Here is a 25,841-nt window from a genome sequence, read left to right on the forward strand (position 1 = left end):
ACTGCACAGGCCCAGGCCAGTACCGAGGGTGCGGATCCTCGACTGAGGCTGTCCCACGCCAGTGTCCTGGAAACGAGATGTGCTCACAGAGCAGGGAAACGCAGGTCTGCTCTGCTCTGCGCCTCCACTGGCACCAAATGCCCTCTCTCTGCTGCTCTGTTTTGATCTGCGGCTCATTAGGAATGAATAAATTATGATTTTTAAAGAATTGGATATGAAGCAAATCTTCTTGGTTTATGGTTGAGGCCTTCTGTGCTAGCAGCTAAGCAGGTGTTTGCTGCCCAGTCACCATCCAGCCGGGTGGGTCCCTCTGCGGTGCCTTCCCTCCTCTCAGCAGCATCTGCAGCCCCTCGCCTCGTGGCTGTGCAGACCAGGGCGGCCAAGCAAAAGTCTCTCCGGGGCTGCTGCTCGTTGCTTGTGCTTGGGTAACACTCGTTCACAGGCATGGAGGGGTCCTCTGCCAGGCAAAGCCTTGCCCAGTGGAGTGAAGTTCTGCAAAGGCGCTGGTGGAGCAGGGGCGAGTTGCAGGTGCCAAAGCAGAGGCAGGTCCTGGGGCTGGCAGCACGGCTGGCCAGCAGAAGTTCTTCCACAGAGCGGGGCTGAAGCGGGTGAGGTGAGGCTGCCAGTGCTCTGCGGGCCAGGCCTCAGCGTGCAGCGGACGGGGAGAGCCCCTCGGCTGGCAGAGCTCTGGGCTGGGGCCCTGGGGGTGACGCATCCCTCTGGACACCGCTGCGGAGGCTGGGCTGGCCGCTTCATCTCCAGGCAGCCTCTCGGATTGCTATGGAAACAGTCCCATGACGAGAACCTCAGAGAGCAGCGTGAGCCAAGCTACCCGAGGTAGATCGGGGAGGCTGGCACGACTGTGCTGATTCGGTGGCATCTTGCCATGGACAATTAGCTCCGGGTGTGCGCCAGGGGTGCCCTGCATGGGGAGGACGGTGCAGCACCGTGGCCCAGCACACGCCTCGGGCAGCCCAGCCGCCTGGCCAGGGCGCTTTTCTCCTGGAGCAGGCTGCAGCTGGTGAAGGGCATTTTAGAAAGCGCAAAGTACGTTGGCAAAACACTTCTGATCCAGCCTCCTGATGCAATGCTGGCAGAAGGCTGCGCTGCAGATGAGCCACAACCAAGGCCCTGGGCTCCGTGCTGTTTGTGCCACTGCTCCCAGCCCGGGGCTCATCCCGGCGATGCAGCAGCCAGAGGCTCTTCCAGCACCAGGTGAGTGGAGCACCAGCAGCGTTGGTCGAGGTGCTCAGATGTCAATGGGGAGATGCCAGGCAGTCTCCTGGCTGTCCTGCTGATCGTGTCCTTGGCCGGCTGACAGCGTGACATGGCTCAGAGCGAGGTGACTGCAGTCAGCAGCGTGTGCTCCACGTCAGCCGCAGGCTGTGCTCATCCTGGCAGCTCGCTGCTCTGCCCCAGGTGCCCTGCAGGCAGCCCTGTGTCCCGACCGCCAGGACCAGCTCTTGTGTGAGGCATCACCGGCCTCCGCGAGCCTCCAGCCCTGAGCATTGGGATGAGAGCGCATCACAGCTGGGGTCAAAGCTGCTCGGTGACAACAGGCAAACCTCTTGCTCCCTTTCTGCCTTGGTTTTCCTTTCTCTAGATGAGTGATTATGTACTCGGACACCTTGCAATCTGAGATGACTTCTTTGCCACTGCTGCCTTTCCCTTTCCTACCATCACTGCTACGTTGGCACAGGTTGGAGACAGCCAGTTGACACTTGTGTTCAGCGTGGCTTTGCCATGTCGTCCTGTCGTGTGATCAGCCAAGGGCTTCCTTTGCAAACCCTGGCACTAATTCTGCAAAAACCGAGATTAGAGCAAGAGATTATCTCCTGATAATGTGCAGATAATGCCACTCACCTACTTACTCTGAGTAAGTACCTGACAGATGGGATGGGTCCCACGATGCCCTTCCTAAATGGACAACAGCCTGCTCCTGTGCTTGCCAGGGAGACCAAGGGCAACGGAGAGGTGACCTGGGAGCTTCAGCCCCGAGCAATAGCCGGGGCTTGTGGGACGAGAAGGGGCTGCTCAGGAGCAGTGGGAGGTCTGAGCCTCTGGCCATGGCAGAGGAGGACTTTGACGTGCACCTTGCAGCTCACGGCATTGGGCTGTGTCTCCAGGGGGCTCTGCCAGCACTTGGCACATGCTTTTCCTCCAAACTGCGGCACTGGTGACACAGGTGGCAGAGGCCCCAGGGCTGGGCATGCTGCAAGCCTGGTGTCTGCAGCTGCTGTGTTTCTCCATCCCTGCCTCCTGCACACCAGCTCTCCGCCGAAGAGAAGCAAGGCCGGCTCTGCTCACATGCTGCGCAGATCCAGGCAGCCAGCGGGCTGCTCGGTGGAGACGAGCAAGGGCAGACTTGTAGGAAAAGCAAGGGGGAGGAGTGGAGAGCCCCACCACTGCATGCCCAGGAAGGATTGGAGGGGGTGGATAAGTAATTCAGGTATTTAGCAATGGAAGGAAAACTCCCGGCTTCAGTCTTTTCACAGCTGTTTCCGAAGGGCAGGTTTATCAAAACAGCTACAGCAGAAACTAAAACGGACAGAAGCCCCTGCTTCCCCCAGCTGTTTGCCACCACCCGTCCGATCACACATACAGGCAGGGCCTCGGGGGTTTACAATCTTTGGCCCTACAGACTGTACAGAAAGAGGCTTTAAGGGCTGGTGGGACCTTGAAGGGACATCTAGTTCCTTCCTGTGCACGTGTCACCTGTGACTGTCCCTTGTCTAACCTCTTCTCTTGCCTCCTGCCAGCATACACCTCTCAGACAAAATGGCTCTCCCTCTGGCTTCAGCCTTTTCAGAACTATTCACTGTATAAATCACAGGCCACGTATTCACTGCACATACACTTTTCCGAGTCTGAGAGAGCTCCAGCGTGTTCCCTTTTTTATAGCAGCTGTAATGATGCATCAGTAAAACGGGGGATTTGGTTTCCGAGCACCTTGCTCAGAGATGCTGTTCTTCCACCTTTTGTTAACTGTAGGTGGCAAAGGTGGATGTAGGTTCCTAGGATCTACAGTTTAGACCACAGGAGCAAGTGCTAAATGCTGTCAGAACAGGCATTTAGTCTAAACCTGAAGCTGTCTCCATGAATGGAAAAATGCTTTGACATTGTGGAATGCCACCGAAAAACATCTTGAGTGCCTTCTTGGACTAGAGTTTAAATGACATTGCATTTTTACTGTTTATTTTCTATTCAGTATATATTTACAGACTTCATTCATTCCCTGAGGGAGGTAAAGCTCCGTATGAATTAATCTACCTCATTTCAAGGTGTTCCACTGCTTCTGCTGACAGGTAAATAATGAAGAAAAATCATGGAAGTTTTGAGGTGTTCTGAAAAATATATTTCTAGGAATTATTATATTGAAAAAATGTTTGCAAAAGCCTGGAAGTAAAGGTGATAATCTGTAAAAGCTTACTTATTAACAGAAGCGGTAACTGGGATAGTAGCGTGTAGAGATTCACAGGCCAGAGACTTTTCTGCAGGAACCACATCCCCAGTTTATAGCTTGGTCCAGCAGGATCATTTCCTTTAAAGTTCTTCCAGCCTCAGAATGAAGTATTCCAAGGCAGGTAATTGCCATATCCCTTCACAAATTATAACAAAAGTAAATTACCGTACTTGTTAAAAATGCACGCTACTCACTTCACTCAGATGTGTCTACATCCAGCCTCCCATCAACAAGCCTTGTTAAGCCTTTATCTGATAGATTAAAGAGCCCTTTCTTGTCAGAGGTCTTCTTCTCGGCTTGTGAATCACAACAGGAGCGTAGAACTGGAAGGGACAGCTTGGGCCATCAAATCCCATTTCCCTGCAATTGCTGGCAACCATGTTATAAAGTCCATTTCAAACTCAATCTTAAAACTAATTGCATGTCTTGCCCCCAATACTTCTCTCAGGAATCTGTTCCAGAACAACACTTCTCCCACAGTTAGAAACTATTTAATTTCCAGCCAAAATGTATTTGTGCCAATTCATACCTATTTGTTTTTGTGCCAGCACCGCCTGTTATCTGAGGCCATTTTCCTCCTTCCTCGGTGTTCATCTGCTTGTGCACTGCACTCAGACAGCAGGCATATGCTCCCCAGCCTTCCTTTCACGTGGCTAAGTGTGCCCAGGTCCCTCGCACAGGCTCTTCGGTCTGGAGGTTGTCCCTGGGGTCTGGCTCTCCCCTATCCCACTCCCGATTTATCTTCCTGGAGAAGAAGTGATGAGAATAGTAGACAATTCCACACTAACCACCAGCCAGACCTCACCCTTTCCTGCCTCGGAGTGCTCCTCAAAACTCCCTGCTTCCCCTTCACGAGCCAGGCATCAGCCTTGCATGGTACCCACCAGGCGCGAGTCCCTTGTGCTGACGGCAGACACAGCAACACCTCCAAAGGGGCTTCCCAGTCTATTATGTGGGGAAAAAACACTCTGCTTAGAGTTTTGCCTTTAGTACGTGCAGAGTCAAGCCCTCCCAGCTGGTGCAGGGAAGCGTTCCCAGCTGCCTGCCAGGACTTCTTGCCACACGTCCCCACAACCCAGAGCTCAGCATGAGTCCCAGCGCCGCTCAGCCTCTGGAGGTGAATGCCACAGGCAGGTCCCGCAGGCTGGGGCAGCCACGAGTCACACAAAGCCTGTCAGGGGGGCTGAAAGGAAACCGCACCCGAGCAAAGGCTGCTCCATGGACACCCACCAGATTCCTCCACCTGCCTCCAAAGCAACCAGTCTCGATCCCTGCCATAATACGGGGAGGGAACTAGGTGGATGCTGACCTGTCCTGGCAACTCCCAGGTGGGGCTAACAGCAGCAGCTGGACTGGATGTTTCTGAACGCTTGGGAAACACTCCTGCGGCTAACGAATGTGAATGGAAGTGTGCAGGTATGCAGTGTAAATACATGAGCCTTTAAAAACAGAACTGTCAAATAAAGTGTTACACTCCATCAGCTCCTATTGCATCCACTCGCCAAACACCAGCAGACGCTTGGATAACACTCAGATCTGCTCATGGATGCGTTTGACATCCATGCTGGAGAAATACACATTTTATGATGAATAAAAAGAGCCAGAGCCCAGGCAGCAGGTATTTAAGGCTAAACCACTTGTTTTAGAGGGCTTTACATTCTGGTTGTAAAATTTCCTCTGGGCTGGAAGCTGGTGCCCAAGAAGAAATATTCTTTCTGTTACGTATGATTTGCCTGCAAATCCTATTAGTCTTCTGCGCAGCACATCACAGGAGAAGAGACGCTAGGATGTCAGACCAGGGCATATTGCTAAGCACTGTGTTTTAGATGTGTGCTTGGTACAAGAAAGACCAAAGCACTGTGACTTCATTAAATGGTGTCTGTTTTGAGGTTCATCTTATATGTTTGGAATTGAAAAGGTTTTTTTCAATTCCAAACAATTCCTTTTTCAAGGAAAGAGGGAAGGGAAACACTCTTGCATAGTGAGAATAGGTCACCCCACTGAACTGGTTTGTTATCTACTGTTAGCCAATGTTGTTTGGTGTGTTTTTCACACAGATGTGTTGTCATAAAGGAAAGTCCTGAATCTGCAGGGCTAATGGCATTAGCATGAATTGGCAAGCTTGAGAGCAGCTTTACTGACTTCACTAGATGCTCGGTGGATTCTCCAATTCCAAACAAATGTATCTCCTGTATGAGGAGGATTCCTCTCAGGGTAGATCTATATTTATAACAGCCATGTGACATATAGAACATACAGATGAGCTGAAGAGAGCAGCAGAGTGAACCCGTGCTGCCCAGGGCTTCCTGAGAACACGAGCCTGTCCCCAGTGCTGCAGCACATGCTCCCCTGCCCAGCGACCCAAGCTGCAGTTACTCTGGGTTCTCACTTCAGGTTCATGTCTGATCATTAAATTCATAGGAACCTTTCCGTGGGCTCTGCCTGTCCCAGGTGGGGACCGTGTGCCTCCCCACTTGGCTCCGCGGAGCTCGGGGGCAGCCCAGGGCACCAGCCGCTGGCTGCCTGGCAGTACGAGGGGAGGAGGCTGGGAGGGGGGGATGTGAGACTGCTGCCAGCTCAGGTTAGTCCCTTAACATTCACATTACTGTAATGCAGTTGAAAAGGAATCCACTAGTTACAGGAAATGATTTACAGGACACAAGACGCTGCATTTCAGAGGTCTCATGTGTACCATAAAAAATATATTATAAAGGAATAATCTCTATCGGAACTGGAACTGCACAGAGAGAACACATGTCCAGCTGAGAGCAGCATTGAGCTTTTGTTCATTATGGGGAAAGTCTGCTCTTCATCTTATTTGATGAATATTTTTTCCCAGCACTCAGTATCTAGTTAATATTGGCACTCAATATTTTTTTTCAAATGTTGCTTTTGCCATGAGATCAAGCACAGCTGAGATTCCAATGGTGTGTTGCTCTGAGGTGTTCCCTGCTGAGCTTCACAAAGCAACAGCAAGACTTGGAGCAAACCCTGGACTTCCCCTGCAAAATCCAGGCCACAGCTCATCAGCTGGGGAAGCACAAGGGAGTTCAGCCAGCTCTAGCCCAGCCTGCCCGTGCCCAGAGCTCCCCTGCACGGCAGGACGCGCAGCTCTGCAGATCCCCACATGGAGATGGGTGGAGAAGGGTCACTGCCTCCAAGCACGCCTTCTGCTCGCTGGCAGGATGAGGTACCCAGAACTCACAGCCACATGAGGCTAGAAATGTACCCTGCTGGAGTCTGCAGTTCCCTAACACTTGCTCAGAAGCCCAGCTGTGGCCCTCGTGTAGGAGGGTTAACATGCAGCATCTCCACAGCTTTTGTCACCCAGATCAGGTGCTGGCTCTGCTGGTAATCTGCAGCATCCAGATGGTGCTGGTGCTTTGGGGACAGCGTGTGCAAGGGGTTACATTTCTGCTCGTTCACCTGTGAGGGCTTTAGCAAATGACCGGGTACCTCCATTGACCTCTGTACCATGGCAATACCAGCACTGCCCTGCGGAGAGGGGCCGAGATGGTCCACACATCAAGAGCTGCAAGGTGCCCAATGCCCTAGTGCAATACCTGTGAGGGAGACACCCAGAAGACCCCAGAATGAGGGGCAGGAGGGGGCTGAAAGACATTAATGCATTTCTTCCCCTCACAAAATCCTTGCTGAAGCCAAAGCTGAGAACTGGAGGTGGGAAGTGCTGAAATGCTCAGCTGGGAAGAGACGGTGGCAGATCCGGAAAAGCTGTGAGGAGGGAGGCTCTGTCGGGCCCATCCTGTGCCACCAAGGCTGGGGACACCTGGCTGAGCGCTGTGGCCAGCCTCGCCGGGCGGTGCAGCTCCTGGCACCTAAACCGTGGGTCCTCCGTGTTCCCCAGGGCCCTCGGCTCTGCTGCACCCGCACACCAGCTGCTGCCTGCCCCTTGCCGTGGGCTCTCACCTCCCCTCGCCTCTCCCCGGGTGCCAGCAGCCGTCCCCGCGGAGCCCCCGCGCTCTGCCCGGAGGGACGGGGCCCGGGGACGCGGCCAGCTGCGAGGGGCTGTGCGGGAGAGGCGCTTCCCGGAGGAGCCGTGGGGGAGCCGGGAGACTCGGGCAGGGGCCGTGGGCTGGGGGCACCGGGCCGAGGGGCTGCCACTACGGAGTGCGTTTTGGGGGACCCGCTGGGATGCACGCAGGGGCCAGGGGCTGCGGCGTGGCTCTGCCGAGGCCAAGGGGGGCGCGCACAGCAGCGCTGCCTCCCGGCCGGCGGCACGCACCCCCCGCGGGGCCGGGGGCGCAGGCACGCGGCGGGGGCTCCGGGGGATGCCGGCTGCCAGCCGGGGAGGGGGGGGAACCCACCGAGCTGCCCGAGGCGGCGCCCCCGGTGCCGAGCGGCCACTGCCCCCCCCCCCCGGGCTCGGCGGGGCCGGGCGCGCTCCCGGCGCGGCGGCGGGGCCGGGGGCGGGCCGTCCCCTCCCCTCCCGGCGCGGGAGCGCGCATCTCGCCGCCCACCCGGCACAAAGTTTCGCGGCCGCAACTCGGCGGCAACAGTGCGGGGCCGGCGGCGGCGCGCGGCCGCGCTGAGTCCCGGCGCCCCGGTGCCCGGCGGGGGCCGGCGGCGAGCGTGCCATGCGGGGCTCCCCCCCCGCGGCGGCGGCGGCGGGGCGGGAGGGCGGCGGCGCCCCATGCGGCCGGGGCGGCCGGGCGGCGGCTGACACCATGTGCGCCCGGTGCCCGGGGCGAGGAGCGGGGAGCAGCCATGTCCCCCCCCGCCCAGCCGGGGGTGCCGGGCGGGCGCGGCTCTAAGGTGCCCCCGGCGCGGAAGCTGCTCTGCATGTGCAGCCTCTCGCTCTGCCTCACCTACCTGTGCTACAGCCTCATGGGGGGCGCCGGCCCGGCCGCCCTGCGCTCCCCGGCCGCGCTGCCCGGCACGGCGGCCCCCGCGGCCCCGCGCTCCCCGGCCGCGCCGCCCGGCTCGGCGGCCCCGCGCTCCGCCGGCAGCCCTCCGGCCGGCACCGGAGCCCCCGCCGCCTCCGCCGCCCCGACGCGAGCCGCCAACGGCAGCCGGGAAGCGGCGGCGGCGGGCGCCTGGCCGCGGACGCCGCTGGCCCCCGGGGAGGCGATCGCGGCGCAGAGCGGAGCCTTCGAGAGGGACCCGCAGGAGTCCAGCACCACGGACGAGGAGCTGAGCCGGGCCGGCAGCCCGGGCAGCCGCGGCGGCGGCGGCAGCACCACGCCGGACTACGGCGAGAAGCGGCTGCCGCAAGCCCTCATCATCGGGGTGAAGAAGGGCGGCACGCGGGCGCTGCTGGAGGCCATCCGCGCGCACCCCGACGTGCGCGCCGTGGGCACCGAGCCGCACTTCTTCGACAGGAACTACGAGAAGGGGCTCGAGTGGTACAGGTGAGGGCCGGGACGGGAGGTCCCGGGGCCCCCGAGGGTCCCGGCGGGCGAGGGGCGCGCGGCTGCAGCTCCCTCGGTGCGGGGCCGTGGCCGAGGGGCAGGAGCCGCGGGAGGTGTCGCGGCCCTGCCCGGGGGCACAGCGCAGCGCCCGGTGCTGGGCACGTCGGAACGGGTCCGGAGCTGCCGAAAGGAAGAGGAGCGGGGGCTGTGCCGGCGGCTGCTGCGGGTGCTGAAGTGGACGGGGATGCCCGCTTTGGTGCGCGCTGCATGCTGCACCTCGCAAATGAGATGTACTCTTTATTCAACAAGTTCCACGTCAGAAAGTTGTTTTCCGTTGACAAGGTTTAATTCTATTCGTGAAAAAACCTCTGAATGTTGATAGCGTAACGTTTTTAGGGAATCTTAAAAGTTCTGACTACTAGAAAACCCTGAACTGCAGTAAGGAAGCGTTAATTGCCTTGGCAGGTTTAGCAAATCAATGAATTGTGAGGGCTCGGGGTTTTGTTGCTTGTGTTTTGGTTTTCTCTTCCCCCCCTGGCTTTTTTTTTTTTTTTTTTTCCTTTTTTTTTTCTTTTTAGTCTTAAGCTAAAAAGAATGTAGCATGTTAGTGTAGCTTGCGAATTACCGTGGTTCTCCGGTTTATGGTCAAAAGAAACCCATACTAATTTCTTTCCAAGAAGCAGTCTGTGGTTAAGCAGATGAAGTTCTGCATCTTTGCTGGATGTGTGTTCTGAAAATCAAGAAGGAATTATACCAGGGCTGCAAGTTGGTTACTGCATGGGTTACCTGGATGCTCTTCATTAGTGTACACAGTTTTCATGAGAACTGCATGCAAATCTGAGGAACTCTAGGCAACTTCTTACAGAAATTGTGGAAGCCAAGTCCTCATAATACTTGGTGTAGCATCCACTTGGCTTTGTTAAAATGCTGAGGGATTTTCTTGAGGGACTTCAGTAAAGTGGAGATCAGCACTCTGAAAGTATGTTAGTTTCTGAGAGTGTTTTTAGTATTCTGTACCAACATGGGGAAAGAATAAAAGGTTGACTAACGTCATTTTATTTATATTAATACAATAATTTCAGACGTGGTCTTTTTTCTTTTTACTGTTTGTTTTTCTGCAGGAAAGCTTTGCCTTGAAAAATACGTGTAGAAAATTTGCTGGAAGAGGCTAGAGACTTGCATATAGATGGGTTTGGTTTTATTCAAAATCGGTAGAAGAAGATCAAGCACAGAATATGGCAAGCAGCTGCTTTTTCATCTTTAAAATCGTGCTACAAGAAAAGGGCTAGAGTGTGGGTGCAACTCCTCTCCTGGAGTATACGGTGCACACATGTTTTCGCTTACAGAAAGCATTGAAATTTTTCATCTCTGCAGTAGCTCTATGGTCTGCTTAGCTGATTTCCAGCGCTAGTGATGTGCTGCTCTGGTAGAGAGGTGTAAGATGAAAAGAGTGGGTCAGAGCTGGTTTGCGAGCTTCCTTGGCAGGGCTGGAGGATGGATTCTCTGGTCAGGGGATAAATAAATGACTTGGCTGCTTTAATTGTCACTGTGGCCCTGAGCATTTGCCCTGATTATTTAACCTGATCCCATCTTCACAGACAGCATTGTTTTCCATTCTCCTTGTAAAAGTTTTTCAGCCTTGCTGGAACAAGGTAGCAGGTGACGGTGTCACCGGCCCTCAGGAGCCACAGGCTGCCTTCGCCTTGAGCTGTGCTAGTGGGTCGCGTTGTGGCAGATCAGGAGGCTGCCCTGCTCCATGCTGTACAGAGCTGCAGAGCATGGGGGGGGGATCGCCACCCACATTCACAAGAATTTCTTCCTGACCCTCTCTGATATTAACTGGGTGCACTAAGAAGGCTGACTGCTTGCAGCTGTGTACCAGGTAGAGTAACTGGAGACTTTTCCTTTCAATGGAAATGCCTATTATTAAAAAAAATAAAAAAATAAAAAAAGACAGCTATTGAAGTGTTTATACCAGCATCTCCTTACAGTGACTTTTATCAATTGTTTACATTACACATATAACACTTCCTTTTATGAACTATAAGCTGTTAGTTTTTAATATGGTTGAGTTTCATTTTTCATGTGTAATGAAATAAGGAAATATCCGTCTCAGTGTTCCTTGCTTTCTCATTCACTTCTGAGAATGGCTTTGGGTAGTCCAGCAGGGTTGGGAAGAGAGGCTTATCATTTAGTCCAACTGCTGTTAATACAGCTAAGGGCTGGTCTTGCAGCAACTTCCTCACCTTAGTTTTTCCATGTGTGAAATGGAGATGGTACCTAAAGGCTACCAGTTCTGTTGTGTGTGTCCAACGTATTTGGGTTTCTTCTGCCTTGAGGTCAACCGTAAGCACTGTGTCCAGGATCTGTCTCAGGACAGTGTTCAGAGGCTGAAGTTAGTGCAAAATACAGCTTTCTGTGTGTTGGATGGTGCGGTGTTGGGAAGCCTGTTACACCAGCTCTCTGCAGTCTGTTCTGTTTTCCTGGTAACCTTTAGGAAAAGCTGTGCTGTTTGTCATTGCTTTAACTCTGCAGTCAAAGTTTATGTAGAAATTACAGAACCGGTCTTCCTACACATGTACTGTTGCAAACTGAGTTCAAGGCTTGTTTCGGTTGTTTTGTGCTATGCTGCCAGCATTGTTTGTGTGACTCCAATTTGTGACTCTATACATCTTAATGTTTGTCTGTCTGAAGCACAGCTCAGTGATTGAACTTTCTTTAAGCTGCACCTAATACCTGATGTGCATTAACTTTTGTTGATAACCTCGTTTGTTTTTTTTTTCTTAATGTAGATTTTAATTTGACTACTATTAAATTAACTTGACTGCTATTAAAGGTAGAAGGTAGAAGGGTAGGTGGAAGTGACTTTTAACCATTTATTTTGTTAACAGTGTGGCATTACTTATATCTGGTGTATGTATTCCTTGCATATCTTCAGTTCTCTTTCAAGTCTGGGACCCCGTTAGCTGGCAGTAAGTACCACCTTGGGCAATGGAGGCTGACACTGTCCTTATGGCACACCACAAGTCTGTCCCACTGTGGACATGTCAGGTTCTGGCAAGTTTATCTGCCTTTCCTTGGGAAGTCACTGGTGACTACCACGCTCTCCTTCCTTCTAAAGCACAGGATGTGCCGTTGTTCCCTGTCAAACTGCAGTTGGTTTTAGTCAGTGCCTGAGTGTCTGTGTGCCCCCAGCACGCCCAGGGCTGTGCCCGCTGCCCCTTCAGCCCAGGCACCGGGCAAGCCCTTGGTGCTTGCGTGGGTGACGTGCTCCCCAGCGCGATGTTCCTGCCTCCATGGGCACCTCCCACGCTGTGAGCTCTGCCCTGAGCTGTCCTGCAGTTGGAAACGAATTGAGGGACTTGTCTGAGAGTGCAGTAAGGGCACCAGAACAAGGGGGAAGCTCTTAGAGGCCTCTGAGCAGTAAAGGAAGTTAGCTTACACCTACAAATGCTCATTACCAACTGAAGCAGCATCCAGGATATGCCCGAGTTCCTTGCCTGGCCAAGAAAAAACTGCAAATGAGCACAAGAGGATTTTGTGGATAAAGGGAACTGCCAGCTGCCCACGGTGTCTGACCCTCGGACAGATTTGTCACCTTGTAGTGCTGGAAGCCTCAGTTTGGTGTGTGCTGAGCCAGCTTGGAGAGGCAGCGTAAGTGAGGGCAGGACCTGGAGGCTGCAGCAGAGCCCCGCTGGTCAGCGTGGTCCTGGGCAGCTTTAACTGGAGGGAAGCAGGAGGTGATCCTGGTCCTGCTGGCTTCGCACAGCCCTGCCCTCTGCCAGCTGTGTGAGCCCTGGGATCGCTTTACACCTGCAGTCTGGAGGTGTCAGGGAACACGGGGCTGAGGCTCGCAGTGCATGGGGAGGGAGAAGTAGCCTGAACAGACGGTGCTTAGCTGGGTTGCTCTGCTTGTGTGAATGACCAAAAGAGAAGATCTTAGCACTTTCAGCATCTCCCAGGCTCACTGAATAGGACAGTCCAGGACTCAGACCACCAGCTCCGTCAGCCTGCAGGCTCAGGAATGGGAGATGGTTCAATTCCTTCCGTTTGCATTTTGAAGGCTATCTGGACATCCAATGTTTAGCAGAAAATTGAGGATTCATAACAGTCAATTTTGTAGTTTCAACAAAAATATGATGTCCATAAAGCAAAGAGAATGTCTGATAGTGGTTAACTTACATTTGGACATCTGAGGTTCACTGATTTGAAGGTTATTCCAAAACCTCACCTCAGGAGTTAAATTCTTTGTGTACATGCACGTTGCTCTGCTCGTTGCCTCCCTCTCAGTGGAGCCTTCCCCAAGAAGCTGCGGCAAAGTCTCTGTAATTAGACCACGTTCCTGTTACTCTGCCCCAGGCTTCCACATGCTAAGCAGTTATACGGGGTGTAGCTTTATGCGTGGAGTAGTCCCATTGCAGCCACTGCAGGGAGCAGTCACCATGACAAGCAATGAAATGGTTTGCATGTCTAATGCTATTTTCACTGCCTGTCTGTTTTGTATGGTGGTTTTTTTTTTTTTTTTTTTGTGTTCTCCATAACAGTCAGGCCGGTGTGTTACTCTGTAAGCAACTACCCTCATACAAATGATGAATACCATGACAGGGAGCTCTTTTCCCAAGAATAAACGTGTTCTTGAGCCAGCAGTTTCAAGAAGCAGCTGGCTGTGGCTGGGGAGCCAACGCTCTGTCATGTCCCTGTGGACATTAAACTCATCTGTATTTGGGAAGCTGCTGTCATGCATGGTTATCCCTGTAACAGGCTCCGCTCCTCCTGGGGCGCTGCCTGCGGTCTCATCTCCCTCCTGCTGTCATCTGGAGGCTGGTGTGGCACAGCCTCCTCTGTGGAGGCTGTACAGGAGCTGATCCTGCTGCAGAGTGCTGTGCCCTCGCCGCCACAGCTGCCGGCAGAAATGGCACTGGAAGCGCCCAAGGATGTGCGATGAGACCCCCTTCCAGCATCCCTTAGCAGCTGTTGGACAGCAGTAGCTCGGGGCCGTTTTGGCCGTGGCCTCATGCAGTGTAAGCCTTGCTGTGAGATGTAATTGTGTTGCTGGGTAATACTCATGCCACTCTGATCCGTTCAGGATATTCAGAAAATCAAACCGCTTCCATCAGTGCTGCCATTCTGCGCTGATGGGCACTCCAGGAACACCTACAGTGGCAGGATAGATTGGGGTTTGCTTCTAATGACGGGCACCACTGCAGATGCCTGGCAGCTGCTGTGTTTCTCAGTAAAAGGCCTTCCTGGTGTACTGTGCCCTCTGCACTTCTGGTAACTTAGGGAAAGTGTATCGATTTTTTTTTTTTTTAACTTTTTTTTTTCTGTCTGGGACCTGCTGTGAGTTGGCTTTTGCTGAAATGTAGTGACTCAGCTGCCCTCCCACCTCTGGGGATCCAATATATTGAGATTTATCAGGGTTGAAGACTGCACCAGTATTTCCATGTAACATAGCTCTTTCAGTACTTTGTCCATTTCACATCTGCTAAGCCCTGGCAGAGCCGGCACCCAGCTCTCAGCAGAGCTGATGGTGCTGTCCTCACTTGTGGGCTGGCAGCTGTGAGAAGAGGGCCAGGCTGCCCGTTACTCTGTCCCTGCAGTTCACCCTTCTGGAGGCTGGAGAGAGGCCGGCATCATTGGCTTGGATTTTCTTCTGCACCCAGAGCTACCAGGGTGAACCCACCGTGTGCCAGCACCCGGCCTCTGCCCCTTCCCTGTGCCAGGGGAGCCCGCTCGCCACCCGTGTTTGTCAGCAGTTTCTCCAAGCTTTTCTGCTCTGTTTCAGATCTAGGGGTGGGATGCGGAAATAAATCAGGCCTCTTTGCAGTGTTTTATCACCTGATGATGGCTAACCACAGGCTACTTGATTGTAGCCATGGGAATGGCAGCGGCTTTCAGCACCCAGCCTCGCCACGCTGCGCTCGCTCCTTCTCGCAAAGAGCTCGAGATAAGTGCGAGGGACAACGCACTGGCAGGGGACAGCTGCCGGCTGGCTGCTCCTGCCTCCTGCTGCAAGGTGTCCTGCTGCAAGGTGCTCACCTGCAGCCGGGCGCCTGCCGCAGCCTGCCCGCCCTGCTCGGAGCCTGCAGCTCGGGGGCAGCCTGGAGGCTGGGGGCCGTGTTCCCCCGCCGCTCGCTCCTGTTCCTTCGTGGTGGGCAGGGACCCTGCGGCTGGGGCAGCTCGGCACTTCCCAGGGCAGGGACGCCAAGGCTCAGAAGGCCTGGAGGGAAACCAAGGCTCAGAAAAACAGCCGAGCCAGGCAGAGGTGAGGCTTGCGATGGCTCTTGGAGCATTCCTCAGGGCACAGGGGGAACCACAGCGTGTCTCCAGGCCTGAAATAATCTTACTATTGCACTGTGCCTTCAAGATGTAGGGTTTCTCTAGGATTTTGCTCAATAACCCACTTACGTAAATACCACAGTACTTTGCCTCTAATAGTTTAAATATTATTTGTAGTGTCAAAGTTGGTGAGCTTCACTCAGTGTGTGAAGGCAGTATCACTCAAGCACGTAGATACTACAGAAAATCCAAAAATAGGCCTTGGGGAAAAACAGCTGCCTTGGAAAAGAGAAAGGCAAAGAGTCAGCTGGTTGCATTCATGGCTTTAAATGATGAGTCTGACCCCTGCTTTGCTTTTTTTTTTTTTTTTTTTTTTTTTGATTTAGAGAGGCTTGTTCTGTTCTGTTAGAAGCACAGACTAGTGGTGAAGGAACAACAGGTTCTCAGAGAAAGTTATGGACAAAGCCTTTGATTTTCAAAGTGCAAATTCCAGTACAAATTGGTGACACCTTGTGTTGAGAGAGGTTTGAATCTTTTGCTTTTCATGGATTTCTCTTACCTCTTGTTGTCATGGGGACTTCTTTTCCCTGAGTTATTATATCATGCACTTCAGCAGAAATTTTATTGCTTTGGGGGCTGGAGAGGCTCATGTGGGACGTTTCTCACTGCTCATGGTGTAATACACAGAGGTAATTTCTTTCAAATGATTTTTGCTTGAAGTAGTTTCAATGAATTGAGAAGGGTAAGAGTGTGAATGAATGGCTGAAATGTTAGTGCTGAGTTCAGGTGAAGAACGTACACTATCAAACTTTCCAGAGCATTAAGTGTGGATATTATAATTTCACCGTGGTATGTAAGTAGGCAGCAGTCCATTTTACCCTTTAATTCACATTTTTAAAAGTATTATTTAGGGTTTGAAGTGGTTTAAATTGGTTCCCAGTCCCTTTTTAAAAGTTGAAAACAAAACCCTAAATTATAAGAGTCTTTTCAATCTCAGAGAGGAATTACTGTTTAGATCAGCAGCACAGGCTCACCCGCAGCAGAGCGTGGTGACTCAGTGACTCAGTGACTCTGCTGCTTTTGCTCCTGGGGTACGGAGGCAGAAAGCCCTGGGCAGGATCTGCCCCATGGGTTTCTCAGCCAGGTGGGGGTGAAGCCAGCCACAAGAGAGGTGTTGTGGGAATTACTCCTCGGATCTCTGCTTTAACAATAATTGTGTGTGGGGGCCGCCTTCCTCAGACTTCAGGGGGCTGATGGCGCGGTGGCTTTCAGCGAACTGAAACACGGCACGGTGTCTTGGAGTGAGCAGAAGGGAGGCGGAGGGGCCAGGGGGACAGCATGGGGCTTTGGTCCCTGGTGCTTTGGTCTGGGACCCTGGTGTGTGGGGGTGCCTGGGGGCTGCGGCTGCTGCCGACACGCTCCCGCCTGCTTGCTTGTTTGGGTAGCTGCTGTTCCCAAGCTGAGCGAGGGTATTCAAAAGGCAAGTATCTGAAGGCTGTGGAAAGGATTCATATTTATGGGGAAAAATACCTATTTTTTTCAAATTTCCCATTTCCATCCCCAGAGTCAACATACCAATTTAGTAAATGTTGCAAGGCACACTATTTTCCCCCTTGTCATATTATACATCCAAGCATCAAGGATGGATCATAAACTTGCTCTTTATGGCTTTAACATTTCAATTGCTAGTCACATTTTATGTAAATGAAGGTATTTACCTTGACAAGCTCTCCTGTGAAGTACAGTACTTCTTTAAAGAATTTATTTGGCAATATAAACAGGCCAAACGCTGAGGGTGGATGCAAAATTCACAATTGATTTCACAGCTAAGTAACATAGGATCCTCCCAAAATATCCCCGAGTCTGTCTGGTCCAATCTCGTCAGTACCTTGGAGAAACTGAGGAAGGGAGGCCTGGGGGAAGAGGAAATAGTAGGGGGACATCAGTTAAAGCCATGAACCTCCTAAACAGCACTGACTTTGGGTAAAAATAACTCTATCTGCCAGACTTTATTTTGTATTACGGAGATTGCTGTAGCACATCTCGAGCTTAAAATCTGATTTCCATTCCCTCCAGAGCCAGTCTGGAGTGGACTCGGCCCCTTCCTTTATTAGCGGGCAATCATTTTGGTTCCAAGTAGAGCAGCGATGCTCTGGTAGCCTGAGTTCAGAGCTCTCCTTTGTTTTAGAACATAGATGCTTTCATCTTGCATGGAGATGGGTACAGTAATATAATATACTTTCTATTAGTGTTCATCCACATCTGCAAATAACTTTATTTCAGCCTCAGCTCTGCCCTTTCTGTATTTGTTCTTGATGGACATTCATATAATTAAGCTGAGCAGGCGAGCACGCTCACGGAAAGCAAACGTCAGAGTCAGAAGCGTGTGTTAAATTCGCATTTGGATTCAGCAGCTGACAGCACAAGCTGCGATCACCCAGTCAAGGAAAAGACAAAAACATACGATCTGTGTAATGCCAGCTATGAGGAGGCAATAGCTCCGAAAGGAGTCAGGGCTCAGTGGTGTGCCATCAGCTCCCCTGGGCTGCTCGGCTGTCACCCCCACATTCAGGGCCTCCTCCTGAGAGCTCGCGTCGGGGAGGTGCCTCCTGGCTGGCCTGGGGCTACAGGGGCCGCCTCATCAGGGCAAGTTACTAATTATGATTTCCTTAGCTCCAGTCCCACCTGTTTAAACACATGCCAGGCCTTTCACATCCAGAGTGATGACTCATGAACTGCTGGTGGCTGACCATGGGTCCTGAAGTCGTTGCTGCCAGAGGTCTTTATGTGGCCTTTGTTTCATCCCTGCTTGGTCTTCCCCCAGGGGTCGCGGGCATCGCCTGCACTGTCAGCGCTACCAGCTGGTTTCTTGGCTGCTGATCTGAACCACGTTAATCCCAGCTCCTCAGCCGCTGGGGGGTTCCGGGGAGCAGCGTGGGGCTCTGCCATGGGCACCCTGCCACGGTCTGTGCCATCCCCACCGCAGCCCAGGTCTGGTCCCTTGCCATGGCCGCTGCGTGTGCCGCTCTGCCCATCTGCTGCTCCGTGCCCGCTGCATGTGAGCCAGCGTGGGAGGAGGGAGCGCTGCTGTGCTGCTGGGTGTGCTACACATGCCTAGATCAAGAACAATAAAAGTTCCTTACTCGGCTCTAAATCCTCCAGAAACCCCCCAAAAAATCAAAGCACAGTAGAAAAATGCCTGAGGCAATAACTTCCTTGGTAAACTAACGCAGCTAGCTGAAAATTTCTAAGACCCGGCAGCTCGTAATGCAATTTCCTATGCAAAAAGGGTTTATCTCTGTCTAAATATTATTCTGCATCGTTACTCATTGTAGGAAAGCTATTGCTCTCCTAGGTTAACTGATTGAACTTTGGAAATAAAGCGGCAAGCTTATCATACTGACAGTAGCTTGACTTTTATTGCTCCTAAATTGTGGTGATATTGTTAGATGTGAGTAAATGCACACTCGATTAGAAAATATTAAAGTTCTATACTACTTTAGAATTAAAAAGATTAAAAGAGGCATTCCTGCAATCTAGTCCACCATGAAATTGGAGTCTACTCAGTATGGAAAATGCATAATACAAATAGCCTAACAATTAGTGACAAAGGAAGACTGGGATGGATTTAAGGCTCGAACTACTCTGGATTTCTTGAGGCTGGAATGGCAGCAGGGGAAATGTGTTATTAGATCATTACAGTCTTTTCTGCTAGAGCCACTGCTGGTAAAGTTACATCAAGGTGCTTTATTATTACCCCATTCCCACATGATATTCTCAAACACTCTCATCTTGAGATGTGGTCGTCTCTGCAGGAGATCATCCATGTCTCTGCCATGGACTGGGTAATTTGGAAAATTTGAACAGAAATTCTTCAGCCATTTTTTTTGATACAGTCAATGGAGAGAAAATGTTTTCTCATTGCAAGAGTGCTCAAGGAGCTCACTTATTAATGTTTAAGTTTAAACCTGCTGAATGCCATCAGGGTAATGTGTTCAGGAGCCAGGATTTCTGCTGGCCAGGGCTCCTGCGGGGCACCTCAGCGTGCCACAGCAGATGCACGTCTGCTGCCTGGCTCAAGGTTCTTGCCCAGGGTTGCCGACAAGGTGCTTTGCAGTGTGGCTCTGCTAGTGCCCCCCATTAACTTTTGCTAATTCTTGGAGCACGTCACAGGCTGGCAAGTGAATGTATTTCTTTCTGCATCCAGAGGGCAGCGGTTTGGAATGCTGGGGGTAGGGAAGGGGCTGAGTGGCTCTGCAGAGGAGGTTCAGCTCAGTGGCTTTGTTCCCGAACAAGATGCAGGATGGCTCAGGAGGCTCCCACAGCAGGAGTGGCTCCAAGGAGTCCTGCAGCTGCCATTCGGTGCTCACGGGCGCTGGGGAGCACAGGACAAGCCAGGGCACTCTGCAAAGAAGTAGAGGCACAGCAGGCTAGTTTGCTGATCCTTTGGGATGCAGATTTGTGGCCTGCAGTTGCAATGATGCCATATGAGTGCTGTGTGGCCCTCCGGAACATAAATTGCATTTCTAGCCCAGTCTTCCTCCTAGAGTACTCCCTTGCACTTTGTGTAACAGTCATTTGGTATGTTGGTGCTTAAATGTACAGCTCAGAATACGTAGTTCCTTCTTCATTAACAGGATTTATATCCTTCGTGTTTCTTGCTGGATGACTTAGTGTTGTACTGAAGAACACGTACGCTGCCTTAATTAAAATGCGAACCCCCTACATTAATATATATGTTGCTACTGAAAATTAAGGTTTGCTGAAAACAGCGAGTTTAAAAGCGTGTGGCAGGTTCAGCCAACTACGTGTGGATTTGGAAGTGATTTGGGAAGAGCAGCTTCAGCCCAGCCATGGACGGGCAGCGGCACCAGCCCGCAGTGCTCGCTCTCAGCATGTTATGTTTTATGAAGGGGGTACAAAGTGGCTTAATGAACCAGAGGATTTCTTCCATAATATTAATTCAAAAAAAAAATAAAAGGTAAAAGCAAACATTGCAGACTTCCTCTCTCCAAGCGCTGTGCATGCATCGCCTGTGGCAGTGTTATCAGTTATGAAGATATTTTGCATTCAAGGATTTGCAGTTTCCAGGTCTATGAATATTCAGACCCCAATTCGCCCTTTCTGTCTGTGCACTGTACCTATCCTTTCTTTTCCTTCTCTCCGTTTTTTTTTCCAGCAGATTCAATTAGTTCTATTTGCTGCTTTAGCAATAAAACAATTCCCTCTGTGGCATTAAAATGAGTTTGTTTCATTATTTCATTTGGCTTCTTGTTATATGTTGAAGGAAGGGAGGAGGCTCTACTCCCAGCCTGCCCCCTCTGCTGGGAGAGGGCTGCCAAGTGATGAGGACACTGGATATACTTGGGGCAGCATTAAGAATTAATGAAGGGCATTTGCTAGTGCAGATCCTCATTGACACAGCCGGTCTCGAAGCTACAGGTAAAGTTTGACCAGTCAAAGATGACTTTGGCACCCAAGTCGCCTAGGTGGCCTTGAAAATGCTGGCCTTTTGAAACTGTTGATAGAGTCTTTTATGATGGTTCCTAAGCACTCAGAGCCCTTCATTAGCTGTTGGTAATGAAAGGCAGAAACTATACCCACGTTTATTTTAGCTTAGACACAAGTTAATTTGAGCTGAAACATCAATGTATTGAATTAAGCACCAGTTTATAGAGCTGGCATTTGACAGTGGCTGGATGTGTGGTGTTCAGGGCGTTGGAGCTTGGTCAAGGACAGTAGTTGCATTTTCACCCAAAAATGCACAACGTGGCATAAAGAAAGCATGCAAGTGTTGTGAGAGTTGGAATAGCAGTGATTATGTGGGCTGAGCTCATAAATAATTATACAGAATGCTAGAATTCTCTTAGCAATCTGCTCTTGGAGTGCCCTTTCAGGGGTCTGTGCTGGTGTCAGGTAGCTGTGTAGTGCTAACAGACCTATAAATCATCTTTGTTTCACACTGTGCTATACACAAATCATATTAGTTACAACACTGAAGAGCATCTAAGTAGAGAAAAGAGAAAGGCAAGGTAGAAAGAGGAAACCAGATTTAAATCTAATTGCTTTTTCATGTGCATTTTGCTGCTGTTTGGCTGGAACACAATGGCATGCTGCAGGAAGGGAGATTAGGCCCTGCACGGAGGAGGCTGGCAGACTCGCAGAGCGTTCCCCATCGCCTCCATCCAGATTGTTAACAGCAGACGCTGGTATTAAAGATGGATGAAAGGCGACGTGGCTTTGTGTATTCAATTTTTTTTAAAAATGACTTTTCCTCTTCTTTCTGTGACTAGGGTAGTTTAAAACAGTTGCACTGGTTCCAATTCCTTTTTCATTATGAGATTAAATCTAGAACCAAATGAGAATTTCCAGGCCCGTGGACGGCTGAGAAGAGCTGCGTGAGCGGGGAGCTGTACCAGCGCCGGGAGCTTTGGAGAGAGGTTTGTGCTTGTCCTCCCCCAAGGCTCGTGTCTCACCACGGAGAAGGTCTGCACCATTCTTGAGCAGGACACGAGGTGACTAATTGTGCCCACCACCGCCAGCAGTACCTGCGGAATCAAAGGGCAGCACTGGCGGCTCTTGGGCAGGTCGCGGGGAAATCTCTCTGCTGTAGGTTTTCGCTGATATGATAGGTTATTAACAGCAAGTCTGAATGGAATGAAGTAAAGGAGCTTAAAAAGGAAATATGTCTGTTTGGGGTAGAAAACCTTTTTAAAAGGAAGAAAAATTAGACAGTACAGCAGGGTAACCAGGACTGCACAGTTAAGTAATTAATCACACAGGTTGTAACTTGGAAAGGAAATAAATGCGATAAAAGCATTTGTCTGAGTAGATTACACACAAATTAGGAAAAAAAAAAAAGGAGGGGTCATCACTGACTTGGGAATTGTGCTCTTTAGAAATCTTCAATCATTCTCACAATCAATTCTGCATTTCCTTAATAGCAGTGTGAAACATGGCTCGCTCTGCATTGTCTTAGATTAACCACTAACTGCAAACCATACATTAAATGAAGTATTGAATATTTGTCTCTCAACAATACACTTGGAAATTGTTTATTTCCCTACTAGGTCTTCTGCAATGCATTTAGGTACTGTAACCTAAATTGTAAAATACATACTTGCAATATCTGCACTCGATATCCTCCCAGTGCCTTGCTCTGACAGCAGCTGCACAGAGGACCCACAATTACAGGGAGTTTTTTTTCTTGTAAACTGATTGTTTGTTTCTGGAGACAATTACGCTGACTTTATTATACAACCTGTGTTTCTCTGCAACAAACAATCTGCTTTATGGGTTTTCTTAGTAAAATACCAAGTCGGTATGCTCGCTAATATGATTCAATTGTATTGTGTTATCTGACCTTTAAGGAACTTGCAATCTATAATAACATGGTTCTACAGCAGATCCACTAGTAAAAAGCCTCGGCTTCTGGGAATTCAGTCTGCAAACAAGTGGAGCCCGGGTCTCAAAGGAGCAGTAAGGCGTTTCAGCCCCTTGCCTGCTGGCCGTTCTGGGGTGGCCCTGGCATTCCTGGGGGATGCGTGTGCGGGACAAGGCTGGCTGTGGGAGTCAGCCTCCCCTGTCCCTCGCCCTAGTGCAGGGACACGGGGGTCTGGCTGCGGGTGGGCCGAGCCGTGCTGAGGGGGCAGCTTGCGGGCAGTCGCCAAGCCCTGGTCTGCCACGACGCCCGTGTGCGGCGCTTGGCAGCAGAGCGGACCGGGCTGCGCTGCTGTGCTCGTGTACGGCGGCACGGAAATGATTAACGCCGGTAATCATCCCCATCCGCCTACCACCCCCGTCTGTTCGCTTCGCTTTGGGCGCCCTGCCACATGTGGAGGCGCTGGCCAGCTCCGGCATGGACCGGCAGCCCGTGCACAGCCCCTCACCGTGCCGGTGGCACGGGGTCCTACCACCGCTGGCTTGCAGCGTCTCCAAACGGTGCTTGTCGTGGCAAGGGGGCAGCGATCAGCTGGGACCCGGTCTCCTTGGGAAGGGCCTCGCCACCACCAGCCTCGTTTGGAGGCCCACATGGGCTCCCCCAGCCCCATCCTCCTGGCCGTGGGTAGGCACCGCGCCGGGGGGACTCCGTGCCGCCACCGCCTCCTGCAGCAGCTGTCCCCATCTGGCTCCGTTTGGATGCATTTCCAGTCCGCTGATCGCCTCCAAGGGTCCTGATTGCTTCTGCCTGACCCCTGTCTGTGACAGCCACGCTTCTCTTAAGATGCATTTGAGTGATTTTGTTTGGATAAGTGAGAGATGCGAGATGTTCAGCTGTCTAGACCCAGGAAATTGGCAAGAAGCTGGGAAATGTTAGCAGAGAAATACCTCAGAAGTTTTTAATGATTACCTTCTCAGAAGCTGGAGGACAATCTGTGCCTAACTCTAGGTGTTGTTTTTTTGAGAAAGTTTCCTCAGTGCTCTGCATGGACTTTTAGCAGAGATCTTTGTGAAACAACTTTTCCACTGAGGAACATGAGATCAGAAAAGCATTCCCTTTAATGCTCGAGTGTGCGTGAACTTGCAGGATATTATTTGAGGCTCTGCTAACCTTGTTAAAGGTCACCTTTTGATCCCATCAAATACCCTCTTTACCTGGAGATAAGATTTAGAAATGAAAGACGAAAAAGAAAGAGCTTAAGGAAGAAGGAGAACCTGGCAGCTCGCTGAGCACACCCGCTCCGGGCTTACGGCAGGGGAGAGATTAAAGGCAGTGCTCGCGCAGCTGGGGGACCCGCGGGTGCAAGAGGAGCCGGCGGGGCTGGGCAGCGCCCGTGCCCGGCTCTGCTCCTGTCCCCGCGGCCTCCCCGTGCACCGCCGCAGGGTGGGCGTGCTCTGTGAGCAGCCAGCTCCGGACCAAGGTCACGGCCGAGGTCAATAAATAATACATGACAATTAATCTTAGAAACCTGCTGTTTGGGAGAGAAAGGAGAGGACACTGCGGCGCTCGCAGCCCCAGCTTTCCAGGCTGGTGCTTTGGCTCTGCGTCAGCCCAGGCGAGTCAATGAAGAAGAAGGCTGTGCCGGGATGCTGTGTGCCGGGGGCGAGCCGCTCGGCACGCCTGGCACGCTGCTGGGGCTTCTCCTGCTGCCCACCCGCGGGGCGCTGGGCTCCTCGCCCTGCAGCTCTTCCATGCCGTTTGCAGCAACTGTTTGCCTTTTACAATCAATTCCCATCTGAGATGTTTTAAAATGTATAGCTGTCTCCTTGAGACTACGGTATTCAGCAGGTGGTAACACTCAAAGCTTTTTTTTTTTTAAATCTGTAGTAAGAATTTACAAAGGAAACCTTGACTTTTAGATTGATTTTTAAATAAGCATATATTTAGCTGTTAGTGCTTGAAGTACATATTGGATTATATTCTTCTGCAAACAGAATATTCTAATTGATCTTGCTAATAAATAATGAAAGCCAGCCCTGCTACGTATAATTCAAGGTTATGCTGCATTTGTACCAGCTGCACTGGGGAGTTTTTTTAGCGCTTAAAAGATTATTTCTTTAAAAAAGCGGAAAAAAACAGCGTAGATGTGGGGAGGAAGGCTAAACGCTGAGCTTTTCTCTAGAATTTCCTTTTGTTATTTTCTAAAATGTAATTAGCAAGTGTCACCATTTGAGACCCTCATATACATATGAAACTAAACTTGAAAGCCTTTTCTTCTCCCCAGTAGCTGCCCTCCTCAGAAGCAGCAGTGGGCAGGGGAGCGCGGCTCAGCCCCCCGTTTCCCGTGGCTGCCGGCCGTCATGGCTGGCTGTTTTGATGCGAGGAGGCCTGACCCTCCGTGTTTGTGGTGCCATGGCGTTGTTTACAAATAATAATGGAAAGTCTGCAGAAATCATCACGGCGAGGGCGCAGCTCGTTACCGGAATGTGAGATCGTCTGGAGAATCAATTTTAATGTTCAGCCTCGTATCGATCGGCGCAGTGATGGGTCACTTGACGGTGGCAGGAGCAGCTTCAAGGAGCACCTGCCCTGGGACACCCCAAGGGTGCGAAGTGGCCGTGGGGCCGGCACAGCAGCCAGAGCCTGCACCGAGCTCCAGACATGGCCCCAGCCCCAGCACAGCACCGGGGGCCGTGGGAGCGGGGCCGCCCCAGCGCTGCCCTCCTCGCTGCCCTCCTCACCCTCCTTGCTGCGTGGCCGGGGCCATGAAGCCCCAGGGCCACTGCCCAAGGGACAGTGCTCAGGTAGGCCTGGAGCCGGGCACAGCCGCAGCTCTGACGCTGGTGCAGAACAGACGTGTCGTAAGCTTGGGCCCTGCTGCAGACATTCTCTGGCAGGTCTGGAAGGCTCCCTGCGTGTTGGCTCACCAGGCCCCAGCAAACGGCCAGTGGCAGAAAGGCCAGGCAGAGCCTCGTGGCTTGGGGGAGCTGGGTTATTACAGTTTGCAAATGTTGTACAGATTCTCAGCTTGTAGAGCAGGCATTAATCACACAGTGACATTGCAATTACCATACAGGATAGGGCATTTATTTGGCATTTAACATGTAATTAGGGGAAATAACTATTTCTTCCCCGTGCTATGAAAGCGCAAATTGCAAATGGCCAGGTTTGACCTGGTGAGCGTATGCACCTCGGCCGCAGTGGCTTTGCCACAGGGCAAAGAGGTTTTTTGTCCAGCTAAGGTGAAATGTGCTATTAAAGCTGACATTCGCAGCAGTCACCCGCACTGTACAAAATCCTCCCACCTGCCAGCGTGACAGCCGTGACCACAGCAGCATGGAGAGCATGG

The 25,841-nt window shown here is 51.7% G+C and overlaps 1 protein-coding gene across 3 annotated transcripts in view; it reads left to right on the plus strand.

Moving 5' to 3' along the window:
• The first annotated feature begins 7,997 nt into the window (after positions 1 to 7,997).
• The window catches only part of HS3ST4 (heparan sulfate-glucosamine 3-sulfotransferase 4), a 73,467-nt gene continuing 55,623 nt past the window's right edge, over positions 7,998 to 25,841 (plus strand). For all 3 annotated transcript variants that reach the window (XR_014318517.1, XR_014318518.1, XM_082772372.1), the window contains exon 1: positions 7,998 to 8,832. Coding sequence is in view for 1 of the 3 variants with exons in the window: in XM_082772372.1 (XP_082628498.1) it covers positions 8,189 to 8,832 (644 nt within the window). In the remaining 2 variants the exon portion in view is untranslated. The remainder of the gene's footprint in view (positions 8,833 to 25,841) is intronic.

This window comes from Aythya marila (genome assembly GCF_965140915.1).
Source record: "Aythya marila genome assembly, chromosome: 15".
NCBI lineage: Eukaryota > Metazoa > Chordata > Aves > Anseriformes > Anatidae > Aythya > Aythya marila.